This window comes from Scheffersomyces coipomensis (assembly GCF_036884675.1).
Source record: "Scheffersomyces coipomensis strain NRRL Y-17651 chromosome Unknown DFJ63scaffold_5, whole genome shotgun sequence".
Taxonomy (NCBI): Eukaryota; Fungi; Ascomycota; class Pichiomycetes; order Serinales; family Debaryomycetaceae; genus Scheffersomyces; species Scheffersomyces coipomensis.
The window spans coordinates 13,870-33,049 of record NW_027042896.1 but is presented as its reverse complement, the minus strand read 5'-3'; the positions used below and the strand labels follow the sequence as shown (position 1 = coordinate 33,049).

General features: G+C 30.0%; 11 protein-coding genes across 11 annotated transcripts; 6 read left to right on the top strand and 5 right to left on the bottom strand. All coding sequences in view use genetic code 12, as the record gives it.

The window, feature by feature from the left end:
* The first annotated feature begins 28 nt into the window (after positions 1-28).
* On the top strand, positions 29-1,083 carry DFJ63DRAFT_319660 (uncharacterized protein). Its single transcript, XM_064907084.1, has one exon. The coding sequence runs from the start codon at positions 169-171 to the stop codon at positions 1,042-1,044; it is 876 nt and encodes a 291-aa protein (XP_064760740.1). The 5' UTR covers positions 29-168; the 3' UTR covers positions 1,045-1,083.
* A 58-nt stretch (positions 1,084-1,141) lies between these two features.
* SLU7 (mRNA splicing protein) lies at positions 1,142-2,391 on the top strand. Its single transcript, XM_064903784.1, has one exon. It carries the CDS (start codon positions 1,263-1,265, stop codon positions 2,355-2,357), a length of 1,095 nt encoding a protein of 364 aa, XP_064760739.1. The 5' UTR covers positions 1,142-1,262; the 3' UTR covers positions 2,358-2,391.
* Positions 2,392-2,425: 34 nt separating this feature from the next.
* Positions 2,426-4,207, bottom strand: SLF1 (Slf1p; the record flags this gene model as incomplete). The annotated part of the gene is made up of 1 exon (XM_064908339.1): positions 2,426-4,207. The coding sequence occupies one exon, from the start codon at positions 4,205-4,207 to the stop codon at positions 2,426-2,428; it is 1,782 nt and encodes a 593-aa protein (XP_064760738.1).
* A 2,090-nt stretch (positions 4,208-6,297) lies between these two features.
* Positions 6,298-7,725, top strand: TRY6 (Try6p; the record flags this gene model as incomplete). The annotated part of the gene is made up of 1 exon (XM_064906276.1): positions 6,298-7,725. One exon carries the CDS (start codon positions 6,298-6,300, stop codon positions 7,723-7,725), a length of 1,428 nt encoding a protein of 475 aa, XP_064760737.1.
* Positions 7,726-7,878: 153 nt separating this feature from the next.
* On the bottom strand, positions 7,879-9,080 carry DFJ63DRAFT_180914 (NEDD8 ligase). Its single transcript, XM_064903783.1, has 2 exons — positions 8,961-9,080; positions 7,879-8,902 (listed from the first exon to the last, which is right to left on the bottom strand). Exons 1-2 carry the CDS (start codon positions 8,961-8,963, stop codon positions 8,024-8,026), a joined length of 882 nt encoding a protein of 293 aa, XP_064760736.1. The 5' UTR covers positions 8,964-9,080; the 3' UTR covers positions 7,879-8,023.
* On the top strand, positions 8,851-11,746 carry DFJ63DRAFT_181088 (anaphase promoting complex subunit 2). Its single transcript, XM_064903793.1, has one exon. The coding sequence runs from the start codon at positions 9,198-9,200 to the stop codon at positions 11,703-11,705; it is 2,508 nt and encodes an 835-aa protein (XP_064760735.1). The 5' UTR covers positions 8,851-9,197; the 3' UTR covers positions 11,706-11,746.
* Positions 11,747-13,441, bottom strand: DFJ63DRAFT_180912 (uncharacterized protein). Its single transcript, XM_064903782.1, has one exon. The coding sequence runs from the start codon at positions 13,354-13,356 to the stop codon at positions 11,788-11,790; it is 1,569 nt and encodes a 522-aa protein (XP_064760734.1). The 5' UTR covers positions 13,357-13,441; the 3' UTR covers positions 11,747-11,787.
* DFJ63DRAFT_180911 (OPT family oligopeptide transporter) lies at positions 13,442-16,043 on the bottom strand. The gene has a single exon (XM_064903781.1). It carries the CDS (start codon positions 15,822-15,824, stop codon positions 13,527-13,529), a length of 2,298 nt encoding a protein of 765 aa, XP_064760733.1. The 5' UTR covers positions 15,825-16,043; the 3' UTR covers positions 13,442-13,526.
* A 219-nt stretch (positions 16,044-16,262) lies between these two features.
* Positions 16,263-17,000, top strand: DFJ63DRAFT_314006 (rRNA-processing protein; the record flags this gene model as incomplete). Its single annotated transcript, XM_064906275.1, has 1 exon — positions 16,263-17,000. One exon carries the CDS (start codon positions 16,263-16,265, stop codon positions 16,998-17,000), a length of 738 nt encoding a protein of 245 aa, XP_064760732.1.
* Positions 17,001-17,038: 38 nt separating this feature from the next.
* KTI12 (Kti12p) lies at positions 17,039-17,896 on the bottom strand (the record flags this gene model as incomplete). The annotated part of the gene is made up of 1 exon (XM_064905189.1): positions 17,039-17,896. One exon carries the CDS (start codon positions 17,894-17,896, stop codon positions 17,039-17,041), a length of 858 nt encoding a protein of 285 aa, XP_064760731.1.
* Positions 17,897-18,031: 135 nt separating this feature from the next.
* On the top strand, positions 18,032-19,120 carry MTG1 (putative GTPase; the record flags this gene model as incomplete). The annotated part of the gene is made up of 1 exon (XM_064905144.1): positions 18,032-19,120. The coding sequence occupies one exon, from the start codon at positions 18,032-18,034 to the stop codon at positions 19,118-19,120; it is 1,089 nt and encodes a 362-aa protein (XP_064760730.1).
* Positions 19,121-19,180: the final 60 nt, after the last annotated feature.

Below are 19,180 nucleotides of genomic sequence, written 5' to 3'. Positions count from 1 at the left end.
ATCATGTGACTTTGCACGTGATTTAATGCTCTTCTCAAATTTTTCAATTTCTCTCTATTAATTTTTTTTTTTTTTCAGTTTAAATAAAAGCTATAACCATATATATTTATAAAAAGAGTATTTAAACTACATTAATATACATAACAACAGCTTTATACCGAGAATAATATGTCTTCAACCGGTACTGCATCATCCACTTTTGTGAAGAAGTTGGCATCAAATGATAAGAAAACCAGAGATGGTGCTTTGGAATCATTAAAGAAATATTTATCTACCAAATCATTATCAAATAAAATCACTGTATTAGATTACGAAAAATTATGGAAAGGATTATACTTTTCTATGTGGTATTGTGATAGACCACAAGCTCAAGAAAGATTAAGTGAAAACCTTGGAAAATTATATTCTGAAAGTATTAAAGATCCAAAGAATTTCTTATTATTTGCTCAATCATTCTTTAAAATTATGATTATAGAATGGCCAAGTATTGATCAATGGAGAATTGATAAATATTATTTATTAATCAGAAGAGTATTAAGACATAATTTCAAATTTTTAAAATTAAATCATTGGGATGAAGAACTTGTAAATAATTGGGTTAATATATTGGTTCAAGATAATGGGATATTATGTGGTGATAAATCAATTGCCATGGCTTTACCTTATCATATTTGTGATATCTTCTTAGATGAATTAGAATTAATCATATTTGAAGATATTCAAGAAGAAGCATTAAATAAAGATGATGAAGATTATCTTGAAAAATATCAACAATCAATAACTACAAAAATAAATATTTGTTCAGAAATACCTATTAAGTTATTGATATCACCATTTGAAACCTTAAACAAACAAGCACCATTAAAGACATTAAGAGAAAAATGTAAAGAAGAAGTATTGGACGATGAAAGATTAATAACTTGGAATGTTATTGAGGAAGATGATGATGAAGAAGAAGATAGTGATGGTGATAGTGATAATGAAGATAATAAAGATGATGAAGATGATGAAGATGAAGATGAAGATGAATGGACTGGGTTTTAATAGCAAAATCATGCCATATCATCATGTCATATCATATAGCATTTATAAATAATTTATAGATTTTTTAATATATACCATAATCCATAATCCATAATCCATAGATTTTTTTGCATAGTTAAAATATTTTCGCACTAAAAATACCAAAATACCAAAATTTAAAAATAAAAGTGAAATAAAAATATAAACAGCTACATTTCTAAGATATAGCAATTCAATCAATGTCATCAAAGAATAAAGACAAGGAAGTAAAACCAAAACCAAGATATAGATCCGATCTAAAACCAGGTGATATCAATCCCTATATACCGAAATATATCTCTGAGAAACCATGGTATCAAGAAACATCATCGACAGAATCGGATTTGAAGAAACAAAAACTAGATCATCAAGATGAAGTGGAAGTTAATGAAGATCAACAACAGCCAAAGGAAGATTACTTATCCCATCAGAGAAAGAACAAGGATGTTATAGTGGATTATAGTTTGCCAACTTCAGGATCTGGGATTAACGATGAATTCATAGTTCAAAATAATGTATACATAAAGAAAATTGATGATAATGATAATGACAATAACAATAACAATAACACCAACACAACTACAGATAAAAATAATGATAGAAATATATATGATATTAAACGAGATAGATGGTATGGATATAATAATAAAGAATGGGATAAAATATTTCAAAATTGGGAAAAAATTAAACAAAAATCAAAAAAAATAAAACGAAAAATTTCAAACCAAAATAAAGATGATGAATCTGATTCAGTATCCTCAGATGATACTGATTATGAATTGGAATTAATTGAATTGAATTTACAGAGAAAAGATATCTCAACCAATAATAAACAAAATCATCTTGAAAAAATGATTAGAGATAGAGAAGATATTCCTTCTTATATTTATAATATATCAAGTGATCCAAATAATAAAATTAGAATTGATTATGATCCAAAATCAAGGTTAGCTAAAAATCTAGAAAAGGGGTTCTTAAATGATAAAAATCAATTTGTTAAAAAATTAAATGGTGAAGGAAAAGATTTAATAGATTTGCAAAAATTTGCTTGGGAAATTGATCAAAATGATTTAAAAGATAAGCAAAAACAACAATTAATTAATAAATTGTCAACAGAAGCAACTAATGATTATAATGATGATGATAACATTACCGAGACTAATTTAGATTTTAGTCTTGAAGCAAGTCCAACCTTAATGATGCTTAAAGCTAAAGAAAAGCAAGAAGAAAACAAAAGAGTTCAATTATTGAAAAAGAAAGCTTTGTTGGATAAATATGGAAGTTCTTCTAATTAGTTAAGGTCTAATATAAGTTTACCTTTTTTTTTTTTAACCCAGAATTGGCTTTCTCTTCTTTTATAGTTTTAAAGTAACCATTGTTTCCAATCATTGATTCGAACTGCTTTATCATTATTAATTAATTCTAATTGAGGTAAATTTTCTCTAATAGTGGATCTCAATAAATTAACATCTTTTCCATTATTAGTTAAAAGTTTCAATCTTTGAAACTTTAGTAATTCTTTTAATTCAATACCTCCATCTTCTTTATTAAATAAAGATCTAAGATAAGTATCTTTACAAAGATTTTCGGTAGAGAAATAATAAGTTAATTGAAGTTTAATTTTTTCCGATTTTTCTCTATTGACTTCATCAATATTTGGTAATGGAGGATTAATAGGTTGTTGGAAAGGTTGTTGCATTGGATTACCATAATGAAGCTCATGAAAGTATTGAGTTGGTGGAAGATGACCAAAATGAGGAGGAGGAGGTATTGGATAATATGAGTAGTATGATGTGGGATACATTTGTGGTGGTGGTCCTGGTGGTCCTGGTGGTCCTGGTGGTCCTGGTGGTCCTGGTGGTCCTGGTGGTCCCATAGCATTATCCATCATAGGAGATGTTGATCTAATAGGAGTTGTTGGAAATGATAATGGAGAAACAAGTGGAGTTGAACCATCTAAAACTGGATAATTTTGAGGGGGTGGTAATGGAATTGGAAATCTTAAAGTTGATTGTGGTTGTGGAGGAAGTAAAGCATATGAATTTAATAATAAAGGAGAGTTATGATAAATATGAGGAGCATAGTATAATTCATCAACAGGATTATTCTGTCTAATGGGTGAAATTGGAGATTGAGAATGACGAGATGAATAACTTGAAGTGGGAGAATTATTTGGGATTGGTAAAGATTCATAAAATTTATGAAGATTAAAATTATCAACTCTATTATTATTTTCATTGATATTAGATCTATCAGCTTTCATTTCATTTGAAGAATTGGTTTGATTAGTTATGGGTTCAACATCAATTTTCATAGCCAGATCACCAGCTAATTGCTTATCTTCACTAATAATAATTTCTGATTTATTTGCATTCTTACGTTTTGATTTTTTGGCTTTACTTTTGGTTACTTTAGGAGAGATTTCTTTTTTTTCTTCAACTTGTTCAACATCTACAACAATATTATTATCATTAATGATTTTCTCATTTTCAGCATTATTAGTTTCATTATCACCAATCTTATCATTAACAAGACTTTCATTTGAATTTGAATTATAATTATAATTATATTTATAATTCGAAGTAGTAGTATAATAAGAATAATTATTACCAAATTTAGGATTGAAATGAGGGGGATGACGATAATAATGACGATGTTGAGTGGCATTAATAGTTGGTTTTGGAAAAAGAGGTTTTCTAATACTTATATTTTTACCAACTTGAATTAAAGCCGGAGTTGATTTTAAATTCTTTTTTATGATAGTTTTTGTAGTATTATTAGTGAGAGTAGTAGTACTACTACTATCATTAGGTTCAACAGTTGACATTGGATTAACATCTGTAGTAGTAGTTATTGGGGATGATAAATCCATGGATGAAAGAATTTCGATTTGATTTTCATTATCATTTATAGTATCATCATCGATTCTAATTATTGTTTCAGCGGCTGTATCATCATTTAAAGATTTAGGAGTTGACGCATTTAAAGATGAGATTAAAGCATTTGAATTCCAAGCATTTACTAAAGGAGGAGGAGCAGGTCTTAATTTTCGAACTTCACCAGAGATGTAGATGAGTTGCAGGTCATCAACTGGTGATGGATTGTGTTGATTACGATGAGATTGATTATGTTTAACTGAACCCATTAAGATGGAATATTTTTAGGGAGGATAAAAGAAATGATAGATACGTTTTAATATAGTCAGGTAATATCAAAGATATGGAATTGATTTGATTGATAGATTGATGGGCTGATGAGATGGATTGATGGTGATAGATAGATAGATTGATTGATAAATGTCAAATGGATACTGGTAAGAATGTGTTGTAAAACAAATGTGTAAGGGAGAGACAGTAAGGGTTGTTGTAAAAGTGTTTTTTTCTTTTGTCCTGCTTAAATTTTGGTGAGTCTCCAAACCGATTTTTAACTGTTATGAAAGGCTGCGAAAAAATTGAAAGACAACAACACAAAAAAATTGTCGTGTGAGAATGGAAAAATTGAAGTTTACATACAAAGAAAAAAAGGCAGCCAAAAAGGCAGCCAAAATTATTACTATAAGTTAAGTAATCTTTCTACTAGGAGATTGATAATGAATGTTATTGGATCATGATTGATCTAGGGATCAATTCATGACAATGGGGAATCAATCTTCATACTCAAAATGATAATCAATATAGATGTGATGATTGATTGGCACGTTGCAATGACCTAGAGTTGAAACATTTTATGATATCATTCAAAGGAAGATAACTACTCATCAATCAATCAATCAAATGGTATACCATATCAACTACAGTTTAGAGTAAATGATTAAAATGATCATATAGAACTTTTGATTTGATTTGATTTGATATGTTTTTTGATTAAGTTTAGGGATATACCCATTAAAAAACGGTGCTTAAAAGTATTATCAAAACATTTTAACTAAATCAGTATTTCTTACTTTTGAAATATCAATCAGATAAAATAAATAAATGATTCGATTTAAACTGAGTTTTAATTAAATGGGATTAATTGAATTCAATTCAATTGAATTGAATTGAATTGATAAAACGTGAGAATCAGGGTTAAGTTACCGAATTATACCCCTTTTAAGACAATAGCTTTCAGTTGTATATAATTATTCCACGTGATAGGTTTTTTAATAATAAATAATGGGTTGCTTTTTTTTTATTTGGTTATGCACGGGGGTGGTAGTTGGTTGTTTAGTTGTTTTGGTTGCTGGGGGAGAGAGAAGTGAAAAAAAAAACTAACTACTAAATCGATAAGCAAAAGTACACTACCCTTTTCACTGTCATTATTTTTTATGTTTTATTTTTATCGCTCACAAGATAAAAATAGAATATTTTTCTTTTAAGAGGTAGACACGTGGGGCGCAGAGCGTAAACTTTTACTAAAAAGGTATAGTATGGGGCAAACAAAATTATAATAGAATTATAGTCATTTTGTGGTCTTGTGGAAATGGAATTATTAATTAATCTCGTGTGACAAGTATTAAGTTTTTATTTTATTTTATTTTTCATAATTTCACACGTTTTTTAACTATCAATTTTGCATTTAAAGTTGACTGTTCTATAATAATAATAATTATTATTATCTATATACTTCAATTCAAATCAATTGAATAATGTGTGATCAACGTTTTAAAATTGATTTGAGTTGAATTGAATGAATGAATGAATGAATGAACTCCTATATAGTATTGACATATTAACTTTTAGCATCAAAGGTTTGACACTGATCTTAATACTTTGCGTCAACATATATACTTACTAATTCTCCTTCTCCCCCTAACACTTTTACGATTATCATATTATCAATCAGACTAACTAGTATATACTTGCAACTTACTAAAGTCAAATAAATTGACATATAAAATAAAAATAAATAAAAAACAGAAAAAGCAAAAAAAAAAAAATAAAGAATTAAACGTGGGTCTGTCTGAGTCTATTTTGTCTTCTTCTGTGCTGTCAGCCATCAATCATAAAAATATATAGACACCACAAGATTCTTAAAAATTTTCTACTTTTTGTTCAAAACTGTTTATTTGTTCCTTTCGTTTCGTTTATCATTTATTTATTATAGACCCTCTCATCAATCAGATCATCATTCAACAACTACTGATCCATCCCTCTTAATTACCCTCACATTAGATCAATTAGACAGAAAAACTGCTGAGACAAAATAAAGTTCTTTGCAGTCAATCATACACATACTAATTATATAATTTCAATCATGGTTTCTTCATTCCCAAACCCACCTGTTTTAAAAACAACTATAATCCAATTAAACAAAGAATTGGATTCAGATGATAACAATTATGAAATCTTAACCAATGAATATCTTAATGGATCAACTGACGCTGATTCATCTACTCCAAGAGATGCTAATCCTACTACTACCACCAATAATCAAAGTTCTTTACCTTTAAATAACCTTGAAATCATATCTTCTCCTTCATCAAGTTTATCTTCAGCTACAAATCTTCCTAATAAGAAAAAAAGAAGAAGATCATCTGCTAATATCGATTCAGAAGAATTAGCTAAAAGAAAACATGAAACAAAACAATTACATTCTATAATTGAAAAGAGAAGAAGAATTAAAATTAATCGTGAATTCGAAGCTTTGAAATATTTAATCCCAGCTTGTAGAAATTCAACTGGTGGCTCAAGTGCTCCTTCAACTCCAAATATAACTGCTATAAATTCAAAAAAGACTCCTCCTCCTTCTTCATCAAATTCAAATAATAATAATGGTAATAAAATTGATGGAATGTATAAATTAACCATTTTAAAATCTTCAGTGGAATATATCTTATATTTACATCATATCATTCAAAAACAAAATGAATTACTATTAAAAGTTGAACAATCAAATATTGAAAATGGTACTGAACCTTATAAAAATTTTAATATTGATTTTGCTAAGATTCCTTTAAATGTAAATCAATATAGAAATATTGATAAAGATTTTAACTTTAAAGATTTATTAAATGATTATGAAAATGGTACAACTGTATCTCCAACTGTAAATAATACTACCAAAAGAAATTATGATTTTAGAACTCATGTTATAAAAGAAGAAGAAGAAGGGGAAGATGAAGATGATGATGAAGAATTAGAAGAATCAGAATCTCAAAATACAACTAATTTACCTCAAGATAATAATTCAAAAAGTCAATTACCATCTCCCGATATTACTCCAAACATGGCTCCCATTTTAACTTTATTAAATAAATATAATAATACAAGTATGAATTCATCACTTTCAAGTGAATCAAGAAAAAGTTCTTTCCCTGTTAGTCCAAATACTATGGCTTTCCATTCAACAAATTCTTCTCCTTATACAAATCCATTAAAATCTTCATTCTCATCAATCCCAATATCAAAAGCTTCTTCAACTTCTCCTCCGGTAAGTTTACAAAGAAGTATAATTCCATCTAATTCATCTCAAAATAAATTTGCTTTACCTGATCCTGCTATAAATCCTGCTTCGAAGTTATCAGAATTACCAAAAAAGAAATATTTCAAATCAAAAATTCCAAATATAGTTATATTCAATGGTGATGAATCAAAAACTGATCTTGATGATAATGATGAACAAGATGCTTCAAAGACATTATTAGCCTTAAGAAAATCAAGCATCGATAGCTTATTAAATTAGAAAAAGGTACAGACTTTTTTAGTTCTTCTTGTTTACTTTCTACCGTTAATGTTTTATTTAATTCCATATACTTCAATTCTACTGTCAACCATTCTAAGTTTGACTTAATTCCTAATGATTCTATTCTCCTACCTCCCTTTTCTTTTATTTTATTTTCTTTTTTTTTGCTTTTTTATATTCTTTTTATTTTTGATATATCTATAAAAATATATAATTAATAATTTCTAGATTACCATTTGTACTCTATATATATATACCGCTTACTAATAATAGAACCTATTTATGTCAGTATTTTTATTCATTGAAGTAGTTCATTTTCTCGTAAATAATTGACATATTCATCAAATACACTAGGCCATGCTGCCATTTCATCATAATCTTTTAAGGTGGATGGATCAGTTATAATTATATCCTTGACAAATAAATAAAACATGGTCCATTTATCATGAGAAACATGTTGTTTGTATTCAATATCGAGAAATTCATACCATTGATTTAATCGGGTATATATTAGGGATTCTCTTTCATCAATAGTTGAATCTTGCCCCTCTTGCTTAAGTTCTCTATTAATTAATATGGGGATTAATAATTTCCAATATTCAGTACATAACACATAATCAATCTTATTTTGATTTGCAACTTCTAATAACCCCAGGAAAGTATATTCATACACATTTTTGAAACTTGCCGTGGAAGCACCATCTGAATCAGTTGATTTTATCTCAACTGTGTCATCAGTTATTAATTTATGATGGATATCTTTGATGAATTTTGACATTTTTTTCAAATCATTGATTTTATAACTAGTCCAAAATTTTAAAAATTTGGGTTTTTCAAATTCTCCAATCTTGGTACTGTTTAATAAATATGCTAATGTTAAACTTTCTAAATCTTCTGGTTCAATATGTAAATCTTCTAAATATTGAATCGTACCTTCAATACTAATCAATTGATTATTCTCAGAATCTTGATATGATTCATAAAGTTTGATTAATTTAGGATCATATTTAGTATTATCTTGACTTTGACTCTTCTTCGTGTTTTCAAAATATTGCTGTATGGCTCGTTCTAGATTATTATTATTATTCTTTAAATAACTAGCTGCAATTATCAGAGAACTTTGAGTGATCTCCACAAACTCCTGTTGTTGTTTGATTCCTTTATTTGACCGTGAAAACTATACATTAGTTAGTAATTACTTCTTGAAAATACATCCAATATATCCTTATACATACCATTTGACAATCGATGAGTCTTCAACTTCTATTATCTATTACCAATTCACGTCTATTTTTGATCCATTGACTCTAAATTGATTTTGAAGTGTATCAGAAGAAAAAAAAATTAGTATCAACAAACATCCACACCTCAGATCACACCCACAAACAGAACCAAGCAGACTTGTTTTGATTTTGATAAAAATGGCAGCCAAATATCATTTAACCAAACTCTGTGTTTGAATCAAGGACCAAATGACATCAATCCCATTGTCTAAGGAAGTAATTGAATGGGTGATACCGACACCGACGTTGGGTGATCTCTCCCATAACTCTACTGATATAGAGAATGATATTGATTATCTTTTAAATTGGTTGCATCCTTATTTCCCGCCATCATTGATCAATCAACAACAGATTCAAGATAATAATTGGATTCAATTCAATAACAGCAGTCATAAGTTGTTCAATAAGGTGGTTGAACCTTCAAAAAGAGTGAAAGCTGCCATCAGGAGTTGTTTGAAGGATGATGCCAATCAATTGGAATTTGTCAAATTATACAATAATTCAATCACCATCAAATTGAATAGTTTCTTTAATCACTTGACCAATAGTTCAAATTTAACGTTTTTAAACTATTTCAACTTGATCAAGATCATCAATGGTTATTTCAATTCCATACTACAATACCTTAACATGTCACCTTTATCAAAAGATTTATTTAGACGAAATTTAAATTCATTGTTTTATAATAATCTTATTAAAGATGATAAACTGCATTTCTTACCATTATTACTGAATTATTTAGATGAATCACTTTATAATGGAGATACTACTTCTGCGGGAACCAACCCTCCTTATTCCGTTGCCTCAATCAATGAAATCATACATACCTTAAGTTCAATCAACTTAATTAATGAAGTAAATCATATCATGATTCAATTATCGATTAAAAAGATCAAATTATTTATAGTTGAAAATTGTTCAAAAGTATGGAATAAGTACTTACTCGAATTAATCAATCAATATATTCAACATAAAATATATCCTAATTTTTTAATAAGTTTGAAATATTCAACTATAAATATCGATGCAAATTCTTATCTTTATGATTTGATTAAAATCGCTCATGATGAATTGGTGTCATTAAGAATTAAAGAGATTTATGAAATCATTCTAAATTATCCTACAAGTTCAATTGCATTGTATGAATTATATCAGTGTTTCCTGATAAAATTCAATCATTCAAATTACAACCAACAACAACATAATCAATTAGAAGATTCGAATTCTTCTTCCACTAACCTAATCAATGATGTATCTCATTTATCTAATTTCTCATATTTGGTAAACTTTTCTTTAAAGTCTCAATCCTATCAAAGAACTAAATTAGTTGAAAATTTCATCAAATTAAGTCATGAAAAGATTTTACATTCGGGTGCAAATACAGTCGATGTAATAACCACTTATATCAAAACTATAAAATCATTTTTAATCATAGATCCGAAGGGAGTTTTACTAGACAAGGTGGTAAGACCAATCAGAACTTATTTGAAAACTAGAGAAGATATCATTATAAAAATTGTTCATGGTTTATTAGAAGAAGATGATTCCAAAAATGATTTAGTGGAGTTGGCTCAAGATTTAAGAAAAGTTGATCCACCAAATAAACAACAACAAACAAGCATAGATGATGGATTGGATTTGAATTGGATACCTGATCCAATTGATGCATTACCCGATTTCAAAAAGGCTAAAGTAACAGATATTATTGAATCTTTAATTTCAATATTTGATTCCAACGAGATATTCATAAGTGAATTTACAAAATTATTTGGTCAACGATTAATTAATATTCATGATTATGATGTCCAAAAAATTGAAACTTATCTTGATTTATTGAAGGTAAGATTCGGTAAAGATGAATTCACGTCTTTGGATATAATGATTAAAGATATAAAAGGAAGTAAAACCATGAATCAAATAATCCAGAATAATATGAATGGTAATCTTAGTCACTTTCATACTTCAATTTTATCTCATCTTTATTGGCCAACTGTTATTGAAAATTTATCTGATGAAAGAGATTATTTTAATGTCCCTAGTGCTATCGAACAGGCTTTTAAAAGTATGTCAGGTCAATTCAATGAACAAAAATCAGGTAGAAGCTTGAAGTTTTTACCTAGTTTAGGATCAGTTAAATTGCAACTTGAATTCAAAAATAATATTTCCAAAGAATTTGAGGTTAGTCCAGATAAGGCATCTATAATATCTTTATTTAATGACCAAAATGAAGAATTATCAGTCGAATACATAAGCAAGACATTAAATATGCCTACTTATATGGTATCCAGTGGATTGAATTTTTGGGTAAAGGAAGGAGTATTAATTGAACTTACTAAGTCGCTATACATTGTGAACGATGATGATGACGACGATGAGGAAAATAATAACTTGAATACTAATAACGATTTAAGACTTAGAAGTGCAACTACTACAGGTCCTAGTTCAGCAACATCAAGATATGAAGAGACCAAACCATTCGAAGATCTATATGTGCTTTGGCCCTTCATTCAAATCTTGTTGGAGAATATTTCGATGCTTACATCTTCAAAGATTCTTACTTTATTAAAATTAAGAGTACCTAAAGAAACTTTTGATGTACAAGCGTTAAGTCCTAGTTACTTTGAAGAATATTTGGATTGGTTAATAGAACAAGAAAGGTTGGAATTACAGGGTAGTAGTTTCAAATTAAAGAATTAATAATATTATGAATTATGAATTAACTAATCTATAGAAAGTAAATAATAATAACATACTAATGATATAATAATACAAATTAGGTTTATTTTGAATTTCCATTCTCCAACTCCGACTTTTCTATCTTTGCAACGTTTTCTTTATACTCTGGATTTGGTTGCCATTTTCTAACAGATTTAATTTCATCTAGAGCATATCCTGGAACACGTAACGCCCAGTTTCTTTCTAAATGTAATTGAAAATCTCTTATATCAAGCTTATCCATTTTTCTATGTTTGGCTAACTTACATGCAAACCCAGTTACCGATGTTACAAATTCATCAGCTAAATCGAGTAATATATCCTCAACATCGTTGTCAACAATGGTTTTCTGATCACCTTCTTCAACCCCTATACTATTTACCAATTCTACTAACTTCCTTTTGGTTAATACTCTACCACCATTGTTTGGTATATTATTAGGCATTTGTGCACCAGCGCCATGTTCAAAACGATTAAAAGCTGGCATACTTGTAAATCCAGCATCATGAGTAGCGCCACCGGCTAATCCTGGTCTAGCATTACCATTTAATTTCGATGCTCCAGCTGTGCCAGTTAAACCTCTTGCATTTATTGAACTAGCTGTTCGATTGACCATACTTGGCAAGTTTGTAGTAGATTGTGAGTTATGGGAGTTAAGGTTGTTTGTTTGTGGAATGGATGTTGGTACAGTTACACTAGTTGTACCCGAGATAGCAGTTGATAATGGTGCATTTGCATTTGCCACTTTTGATTGAGGGAATGTGTTAGTAGTAGTCTTTATTGGTGGTTGTACTACTGGAGCAGTTGGAGGGACAGGTTTTCCTTTTGGTTTACTTGCGGCTACCGTGGATGGATTTGAAATTGGTTCCGAAGGTTTTACAGAAGCTGGAATTGAAACAACAGAAGGAGCTTTAACACTATTTGGTGGATTGGCCTTTGTGGAATCAATAGTTGATGCTGATGGTGGTGGGGTTGCTTTATCGGAATTCGCATCAATGGCTTGTAATTTCCCTTGTTTTTCTAATTGAGCTCTGATATAGTTCACTGCTTTTTGATGTTTTACTATTTGTTGATTAAGATTTTGAATTTCTTGATTATATTCGTCAACTTTTGAAGTATTAGCTTCTTTCACTTTCAATTCCTCTAAATTCTTCACTCGTTTGACCATTTCTTGAGTTCTTAGTATTATTTGATTATATTTTTCAATTGTCACAGCATTGAAATTTATAGTTGCTGGAGCTGAATTAGCAGATTGTGATGAATTAGGTTCAATACTTTGTGATCGACTTGGCTGAGATGATTGATTTGGTGTTGCATTTGCTGATGTTGATGATGGTAAAGGAGAAGGAGCAGGTGAGCCTGTATTACTATTACTCACAACACCCAGTTTTCCTTGACTCTCCTTATATTTAATTAAGATATTCCTAATAGCATTGAACTTCTGCATATGTTGTTTACCCTTCTCTGTATCAACCCCAACTGCCTTGGCCAGAGCAAACTCATTTGACATTCTTTGAGCTAATAGCTTTACCTCATGCGGTTGCATTGTAGAAATCGGCCTTTGTGAGGATGAAGCACTCCCAGTAGGAGTTCCCTCCTTACTGCTGGAATTGCTTATTGATTCATTATTCATATTGATTTCTAATATATGATGATTTCCAGGAACGACGATTGTTCCTTGTTGTTTCAATAATATACTTTTATTTCTATATCAGTTTGTTTCCATTTTTTCTCATACAACAAAATAAAAAATTCGTCCATTCCTGTATATAATATTGTACATTTATTCTATTTATAATACATCTATAAAGCAAAGCATCTTTCAATACTTTGAGAATTGTTTCCCCACCAATTGGGCATATTAGTAGTGGTTATAACTGAAAATAATAAGAATATAATCAAGATGGCTAAGTTGTATCCTGTATCGAAAGCAGCAGCTAAAATATAATTATATTTCTTCCATAATGAATGCTTGTATTTGAAAGCCCAAAACATGGTTATGGTTCCACCCACAAATCTAGAAAGGTAACCAGTAGATATATTACCATAGAATCTACTCATACTTGAGAAGAATACTGTTGTGTTCCATAAGTTGAAGTTGGATGATGGATACCTTTGGTGTAACTTGAAGAGAATATATGGAGCAAGTAAACCAAGCACAAACCCATACGGTAATAATGGATAATTTACGAATAATCTGGAAGGACCTAATACAACATATTGAATTGCATTAGTATGAGATGATGTGATTGCTTGTCCTGTCCATTGATGTAATGGATCAACTTTAGTTCCATTAAGATATTCACGCTTTGTTGCAAGGACCCATCTTAAAGCTAAATAATTGATTGGAACACCAATTAATTCCCCATATAATTGAGAAAAGAACACCGCTCTAGGAGGTAAATGATTATAAAATCCAAGTCGCATACATTCAAGATGATATTGGGCTCTATACCATGCATTTCCAGCAATTGATCCAAATACTAAAGCTCCAGCCGGATGTTTCTGTGTCACATTTTGCATCATATAACCATAAGTTAATTCATTAAAAGTACCTATAGCAAGTTGAAAATTTGATAAAGCATATAGCCAAGCCAATGGAGTGACAATAATAGATCCCATAATCAAGGCCACTATACAACACCACCATGGCATAAACAAATTCCCTGATAAGAAGATTGTCATTAATGTAGTTAAGGAAATACCAAATAACACCGCGTACCACCAAATTGGAACTTCTTGATAACGAGAATGTAATTTATTAAGTCTATCAGTATAAACAGTACGATTATCTTTACTGTTTTTGAAGTTTTCAAATGATGATTTGAATTTATCATACCCAAATAATACTACCCAAGTGATTCCACTTATATAAGCTGCGTAATCAAAAAACATATTCCAAGCTCTTTGAGCACCTAAATGTACAGGACCATAATATTCATATGCAGTAGTATTTAAAGTTAAATCTGTATTTAATAATTCACCTACTGGGTATGGAGATCCATCACTAAGAAATAAACCATTTGACATTAACCCTCCATTAAATATTCCGTTATTACTCCATTTTGCGAAAGGAATCAAGATCCAAGCTCCAAGTACAAATGCAACGAATTGAATCACTTGAATCCAATAAGGATATAACATTATAGAAGATGTTATATTAGCCCAATCTAATGAAAAATTTAATAATCCCATACCTCCAAGTCCTGAACCCATGAAATTTAAGGTATGGTTATTTGGTGCTATCCAGCATAAAACAGCTAATGACGAGGTGAATGGGAATATGAATTCCGGAAATAATTGCCATACCGCTATAGAAGCGATAACTATAAAGAATATTTTCATTTGTTTAGATCCTTCTTGGGAATCTTCATCAGATTTAGCTTGAGATTGTAATAATGTAGTTTGCATTAAAGCTTGAGGCCAGGTAAATTGAGGATCATAAAGTAAAAAGTTTTTAGCAATGGCAGCATATGAATATCCCACAAATACAATAGACCACATGAAACCTAAAGCAACTGGAATTGGAACTGTTTCTCCAAAATGAATTTCTGCTAATGAGATAGCGTTAGTGGCCAAGTTACCAGTTGCTCCACTATTTGCCGTTATGGTTACCATTGCAGCTTCTTTGATAGACCATGGTCCTGGATTCAAATTGAATTTCAAACCAAAGAGATTGATATCTTTCTTGGGTAAATGCTTTGCTAATTTTTTCCCTGCCCAATGACCTGCAATTTGTACAAAGAATATAGAATATGCTGCTGATGTAGTACGATATGAATTCATAGTATCAATAAAGGCACCAGGAATAATGAAGATAGTTGATAATAAGAAGTAACGGAATGTTAATACGGGAATCGAAGGATCATCATGCAAGGGGACTATTTCACGAATAACTTTGGGTAATTCAAGTACATCAGGATCTAAATCTTCAAGATCTGAATTTGAAGATGAAGATGATGAAACTTCTTCGTATGTACCACAACTCTCATAAGTCTTGATAGTTGATGCGTTACTTTTTCTCGGTATTAAGAGTTCAGATTCATCATTAGTTATATCCTGGATCTTATCATCATCTTCAACTTCGAGATTTGTTGACATTATAGGATTATTGACTTAAAAAGTATGAAGTGAGCCACAGTTTTGACCCAAACTAAGAAGATAAGATTATAACTGACTGACTAACTGTCTATTAATATTTCATATATAGTACAATGATTGGATGAAGAAGGATATGAATAGTATAAAAATATGTCTAACAAATAAAAAAAAGTGTCACTTTAAAATGATAAATGATAATGTCATATATATTTCAAATCAAAACATCTCTCGTGTGTCTCTATAATTTGTAAGCGATGATAAGGCACCAAAAAAATCAAAAAAAGCTGCCAAATTTTTATTTTTTAAATCAATCACATGACCAACTTTTTTACTGATTTTGAATATTTTTGAGAAGCTCATCTAACAAGAAGAAAAAAAATATATATCTACAGTGTAATATCAGAGTCTACCCATCTTTAGTTAATCAGACAGTACAATATGACTAAGTTAACTCATAATATACAGAAGAAACAACATAGGGAACGTTCTCAAACAGAAAAGAGATCAAAGTTTGGTTTACTTGAAAAGAAGAAAGATTATAGATTAAGAGCCAATGATTATCATAAGAAACAAGCTGCTCTTGCAGCATTGAAAGCTAAAGCAGCTACCTATAATCCTGATGAATATTATCATTCTATGACTAGGAAGAGAACTGATGATAATGGTATAATAATTTCAGATAGAGATACTGAAGTTTTATCGGTTAATGAGGTGAAATTATTAAAAACCCAAGATGTCAACTATATAAGGACCTTACGTTTGAATGAAATGCTGAAAATAAATAAACAAAAAGAACTTTTGAACTTTAAAGCTAATGGGAAACATACCGTGTTTATTGATTCAAAGGAACAATTGCATAACTTTGATGCCTCAGAACATTTTAATACTGATGTTGCATTATTGGAAAGACGTGAAAATAGATTAACTATAGATCAATTAAAAACTAATAAAAAGATAATAGAGTCTCAAGATGAAGTCTTAAAAGAAAAGAATGATGTCAAGAAACTAAAACAAATAAAATTATTCCAAAAGAGAATCAATAGAGAAGCAGAATTAAAACTGATTGAATCAAGAATGGAAAATACTAAAGAATTAATGAAAAAAGGTAGTAAAAAGAAAGTTATTAATGCTAGTGGTAAAACAGAATTTAAATGGAAAAATCAAAGAAAAAGGTAAGTAACTGTTTATAATATATAAATATATTTTATTATAATCTATATATCTTCAAGATTCTTATTAATATATTCGACGAATAATGGTGTAATTCGAGGAATATCAACTGATCTCATTCTATTTAAACTAATGTAAGTTCTTCTCATTCTCTGTAATTGAGCTGTCGAAACCGATATGGCAGGCATGTCAACATATAATCCTTGATTCTTATCTATAATAGCACGTCCTCCAATCGATGATAATTGTTGATGTTGAAGGATTTTGGAAAGAACTTCTTGAGTTTGTTTATCCAATTCTTGAAGGAAATCGTTCCCTGAGGTGGACTTTATTAATGTAGCAGCATTAGGTGGTGGTGGTCTCTTTAACACCAATGCATCCCAAATTTCTTCTATGGGTAACGTTTCTTCTTCTGAATCAGCAATAATCGTAAATAAAGGTGAATCCCAACGACTATCTCCATTTGGTTCTTCATATCTCATGCATAATTGATTTATTAATTCCTCATCCCAACGTTTATTCCATTCTATACATTTCTCTATTGGATTCATCACATGAACCACACAATGAGGTGTAACCACACCTTTAGCTTCACAGAATAATTGATATCTGAATCCTTTAATATAAGCCAACGAATCCAAAATCACAAAATTTGAACGAGAAAGATCTCTCTTAACAGCAGATAATTGATTCCCTCTCCCTTGTTTCTCTAAATTAGAATCTTTATAGGTTTCTGGTGATATTCCGAGAGTTTCATCAGAATGATATATCACTTTATAGTTTTTACCAATCTCATCTTTCTCTTGAGCTTCCGCTATTCTTTTCTCTAATGCAGCTTGTAATTTCTTAGCCCAGGTAGTCTTTCCAGACGAAGGGTAACCTGAAAACGTTATAAGTGGCATGCTATCAAGTTGAATTTTGCAGTCTGTATAGTTTGCACAATTATATTTTTGATCTGAATTTTTTTTTATTTTTTCAATCTCTTCTCATATATCAACAGGTTCTTTTATTATACCATCATTACCCCAAAATCAGATATGAAGTTTATACCGAGACGAATATTTCCCGATTATAATATCCCATTGTCCAACTTCAAAGGTCATCATCAGAAGGCATTAACGAGATTTGGTCATTTAGCACCTCAAATCGATCTAGTACTAGAAATCAGAGATTCAAGAGCACCAATATCAACTACAAATGTTCTATTTGACAAGATACTAGGAAGAAAAGAAAAACTTGTCCTTTATAGTAAGAAAGACTTATCAATATTGAAAAGTCATACTATCAAAAAATGGCATGAATCACTTAATGAAAAAGTTATGTTTATAGATTGTCGAAGTAAAAATGATGCTCGAAAAATCATTCAACAAGTAAAAGATACATATGATACCATGACGATGCCACCACCATTAGGGTTAAGATTAATGATCATAGGTATGCCTAATGTCGGTAAGTCAACTCTTGTTAATACATTAAGGTTTGTGGGATATTCAGCGGATTTGGAAGGTTCAATATCTACTAAGAATAGAAAAGTTGCCAGAACTGGGGGTCAACCGGGTGTTACAAAAAGTACTAGTGAAATCATTAGACTTTCTAAAGATCCTGATATTTTGGTTTATGATACACCCGGTGTGTTTCTTCCAACTGTTAAAAATTGTGAAACCATGTTAGCATTAAGTTTGGTGGGATGTGTTCATAATTCATACATAGATCCGGTAATACAGGCTGATTACTTGCTTTATATCTTAAACTTACAAGATCCTACAGGAGCACCATACGCTGATTATATTGATCATCCAACAAATAGTATAGATGAATTGTTATTGAGTATAGCCAAGTACAGAAATCAATTAAAAGCAGATGGTACTTATGATGAAATGGGAACGGCGCAACACTGGGTTAGTCTTTGGCGTCAAGGAAGGTATAAGAAATATAGAGGTTTATTCGATTTGGAAGCCATATTAGAGATAAATGGACAAGAATTGAAAAGCATATTTAAGGAAGAAAATGAAAGAATTCAATCAATGAAGGTAAATGAAAAAATATTAAATTTAGATTCAGATAGTAAACATAGAAAAAGAACTGCTAAAGATAGAGAATTTGATCTTAGAAATAGATTATTTTAAGATAAAAGGTCGTTAACATCAAAATATTCTCCAAAGTTTTCTTTATCAGTTTGCTCGGTC